The 4,361-nt window shown below is 39.3% G+C and overlaps 1 protein-coding gene across 1 annotated transcript in view; it reads left to right on the plus strand.

Annotated features, from left to right (window-relative positions):
* The first annotated feature begins 3,901 nt into the window (after positions 1 to 3,901).
* The window catches only part of LOC138009924 (beta-1 adrenergic receptor-like), a 1,004-nt gene continuing 544 nt past the window's right edge, over positions 3,902 to 4,361 (plus strand). Inside the window, exon 1 of the mRNA XM_068856909.1 lies at positions 3,902 to 4,361. This exon is cut by the window's right edge and continues 544 nt beyond it. Coding sequence (XP_068713010.1) covers positions 3,925 to 4,361 — 437 coding nt within the window. The 5' untranslated portion in view covers positions 3,902 to 3,924.

The raw sequence follows: 4,361 nt of genomic DNA on the forward strand, positions 1-4,361 counted from the left end.
AGATTTTCCGGATAGATTTCTTACCGATTTTTCAGTATTATTATAGCTAAGCCTAACGGAACCAGACATTTTATTATTTAATTGGTTCTGTTGAACAATGTGAAAGCCTTCCTATTTACTAGGAAAGAAATTTGGATCTATCGGACATGAGACAGTAACCTTTTCACTTTTTAAACAACCATTGTTAAATAAAACGAAAGTTCACAACTAACTATTTTCGATTTAGAACATGGTCACACCCACTTATCCAATCAGTGAATCAGTGCCTTGTATTTGTGAGCTCTATCTTCCATAAACTGTCTTAAATTATGTAAACAAGAGGGAGTTTTAAAGCATTGGGAAATTCTGCGGTAAAATAACTACTCATTAGTAAGCTCTATATAAAGCATACTAATGAGGCCTTCCGAAGAGGAAGGGGAGAAGGGGGAGGGGGAGGGGGGGGGGGGTTCTTGTGTTCCCTTGTTCCCCAAATTACTATCAAATTTGTTCACAGCTTTTTCATCTTTAAAATGGTTTTAAAATGTTTTTGTTCCCTAAAATATTTTGACATTGTTCCCTTGTTCCCCAGTTCAAATTAGCCATGTTCTCTTGTTCCCCTAAACCCCTGTGAGGGCCTCACTAATGACAAAATGAAGCATACTAACGAATTACAGGCTGCTAATTCAAACAAAAGCAAACTACAGTGATGACAATGACAATTTTATTTAAAGGTTTCGCTTTACATAATTTAAGCAGGAGATGAATAACAAAATAACAAAACCAAGTTCGACTTAACAAGTTTTAGGAAAAATTAAGTGGTCTCACCGTGCTTAAGGACGGTGCCTACTATTGTTACTGCGCATACGTTCTGTGTTCTACTCGGGTTTCCTATGGGTGGTGCTTATTAATACAGGGCTATTTTTGCACGGTTTAAAACTATGCGGAGAAAGCAGAAATTTTGCTTTAATTTGGAAAAGAACGTCATAAATTGCTCTGTAGTTTAAAGCTTTTTACAAATATTTTCGATCAATTTTCTTTTTGGATTTCAATAACACTTGTTGGGATCTGCTTTTACCGCATATTCAATAAACCGCGCAAAAATACCTTTGAATTAGTAGCAACGTCCTTAATAACAAGAGATGTGGTTGCTGATGATTCGCTAGCTGTTTTTTCGCTGCCTTTTTTGGCTACTTTTTAAATTTTGTATTCTGGCTCGCCGATTGGTGGTTGAAGGGCGTCTGAGCCAGCTTTCACCAGTGTGCTGCTTGCTCTCTTGTAGGTGCGAGCAGCATTGCTTCGGTGACTAGTCCTTGACATAATCGTCTGGTCGTCAAACGTTCCACTTTCATATAACTGCCTTGCTCAAGTATTATAAACCTTGGTAAACCGTCTTCCATCCAGGTTAATCTTAGCTTCCGTGCACGTAGATTTCAATTAATTGAAAAAGTATTTATTCCAACAGCCTGTTACCTGTACCTGACATCTTCTGCCTCTTGGCTCGGAAGGGGCTTTCTGTAAAATCTTCAACGACTTATAAGATGCATCTCATGTTCTCTGAACACCGCAACCAGCATCGACTATTTGCTTGAATTTCAGTCAAACTGGAAGTACCCTTACTATTTCGAAGAATCAATTTTCGTCGTTGCTTTAGTAACTATTTAATTAAAGGAGAAAAGAACGGAGGGTCCGTATTAAACACTCGCGCTGATATACCTGGAAAGACTTGTCAGACATGGATTTGATGTTAGTGGAAAGAAGATCGAGTTTTCCATTCACATCTTCGAGCTAATAAACATTATCCCAATTGTGACACTTCAACAAGTTATCCATTTCCAGGTTATGACGATCACGTACATTTCTAGGCATCACAGTTTTCCTTTTAGCTTTAAGTGGGATTCTGTGATATAGTACCAGGACCACAGAGTGGTCAGATCGAACAAGTCCTTGAGAGACCGATACTTTTCTCAAAAAATGTGGGGTTTTAGTAATGGGAACATCTAACATTTTGTTCTTTCTTGTTGGTGTATGTGCCATCTGCAATAGGTTTAGTTGTGTGAGAATATCCTTTAAATCACCGCAATTTATTAGGTTTCTGTTGGAATTATCAGTCAGTAGGCGGTCACAACTATAGGTTAGATGTTCCAGTAATTCATCATGACAATATTGCAGATCTGGAGAAAGATGAATACCGGCGATCTTCCCAGACTGAGCTGAACAAGAATCGGGAAAACGATCATCGTGTCATTTCTGTTCTGATAATGATTGTCTCTGTCTGAGGCTGGAATCCTCCTCTGTTGAAGTCTTCCTCGGTGATTTCTTGCCATGCTGATGACCACGCAGGTTTAAAATCTTTGGGAAAGGGCTTCGTGCAACGACATGTTTGATCTGTAAATGTGAATCTGCAATCAGCATTGACTTTAAACCTCTCTCGGATGTGAGAGACAATCTTCCTCGGCCATCATCAACTAAAGCCTGGCCTTGGCAGGGCCTCTCGAAATTTTCTAACGACTTTTCACGAATTTGACAGGCAGACGCCCACGTGACTTCGTCTGCCCATGCAGTTCATAAGAAATTCGGTTAAACTCTTGTTCTTTTATCGACAATCCGATAGATGATATGTTCACCGGGTAAAACAGTATTTTTTTTTAAATCGGTCGTTTGTTAACTTTAATTTTTTTTTAAATGCCATGACAGATGAAATCATCATTTGAAACACTGCTCAAATGTCTTTGTGAGTGTGACTTCAATAAGTGATCAAAAAAGCAACAGAAAGTGCATCCTTGTTCTAACTGCAACGCTTTGAATTAGTTTGCGCATAAAGTTACAAAAAGCATCGCGAAAATGAATGATTCGCTGTAAAAAAAAAGGCGTAACATACAGATAAAATGTGTCGAAGTCTAGACTTTTGACACATTGTCGATGTTACACAAGCAGTTTACTACGGAATAGGTAAGTAAAAAAAATAGAAAATGGCTGTCAATAAGTTGATGGTCTCGACAAAGTCTGCGAAACACTAGAGCAAAAATGTCTCGCTGACTTCACTGCTTAGTTCGTTCATCGCTAATGTCGCCATGTAATTTAGCGTGGAATGCTTTTGAACGCGCTCGGGATTGGTCGGCAGTCTTATTTTGTTGCCATTGTTTGTGCAAGTGATTGGCAGGTATTTTACTGGGTATTTCAAATGCGATACAATTGCGCAAATTTTCATTATTTTGTGGGAGACTCGCTTAAAACCAGTAACGGTACTCGTGTAAAGCCTAAATCCGAGTATAGTATTAGATTGAACAACGCTCATTACTGCAATCTCCGGAATATCAAGACTTTGGCTACCTGGTTTCGTGGCAGAGCTTTCCTTGCTGCAGCGCCCAAGTTGTGAAACTCATTACCCCGCAAACAGATGAAAATAAAGTCACATAAGCTGGTCCAGAAGGAAAAATTTAGCATGTTCTGCTATTATTTACTTGCATTAGACTTCTCCGAGTCCTTAGATGAAGCCATGGAAACACGGGAAAAAGTCCTCCATTGCTTTTGTAACATATTCCTCAAAGACAGTTCAACAAATGAAAGAAAATGGTGGTTTTTTTACTTCTTGATTGAAGCAGATTTTCTTGTCACAAGTTCATATTTCGCATTAACCAGTCCAAACGCGCGTCTGATATTACATTGCCAATCAAAATTCGTGTGATTTCACAACCGTGTTCCATACTCTCATCTAAACACAGATATTGACCAATGAGAGTGCGCTTACTATAATAAGAAGTAATACTTAGACAAATTACTCCTGTATTGGAAATACTTAGACCAATCACAGGTTAGGTAATCCAAGGAAATTATGACTTTGTTCCCTATAAAGAGAGGTATAAGCCTGTTAAAGAGAAGTTCCAAATTCAGGCAAACAACCTGCAGGTGATTGTTACTGGGAGTTGATAAAAAAAAAAGAAAAGGATGATGGCGACTGACCTGCAATCTAGAAGCGTATATTTGGTTGTCGTAGAAGTCAGCTCTTTAATTGTCTTGAACCTTCTGTCCCTTATGGGAAACACTTTGGTTTGCATCTCCGTATACAGAAACACACGACTGCGTACAACAACGAATCTTTACATCACCGCGCTGGCGATAAGTGATTTACTGTCGGCCGTGTTTGTAATGCCGTTGACGATTGGCGTCCTTGTAGGCGGCCGCTGGATTTTTGGTGAAGCTGGCTGTAGTTTTCATTCCTTCCTCGCTTTGTTTGCCATCTACGTTTCACCAGTAACAATGGGGCTAACAGCGCTCAATCGCTATGTGCGAATGTGCAGGCCAGAGCATGACTATCAGAAGTTCTTTTCTAGGAAAAAGTCACTGACACTTTTAGCGTCTGTTTGGGTTTTTGTTGCCTGTTA

Source organism: Montipora foliosa, chromosome 7, assembly GCF_036669935.1.
Source record: "Montipora foliosa isolate CH-2021 chromosome 7, ASM3666993v2, whole genome shotgun sequence".
NCBI classification, from domain to species: Eukaryota; Metazoa; Cnidaria; class Anthozoa; order Scleractinia; family Acroporidae; genus Montipora; species Montipora foliosa.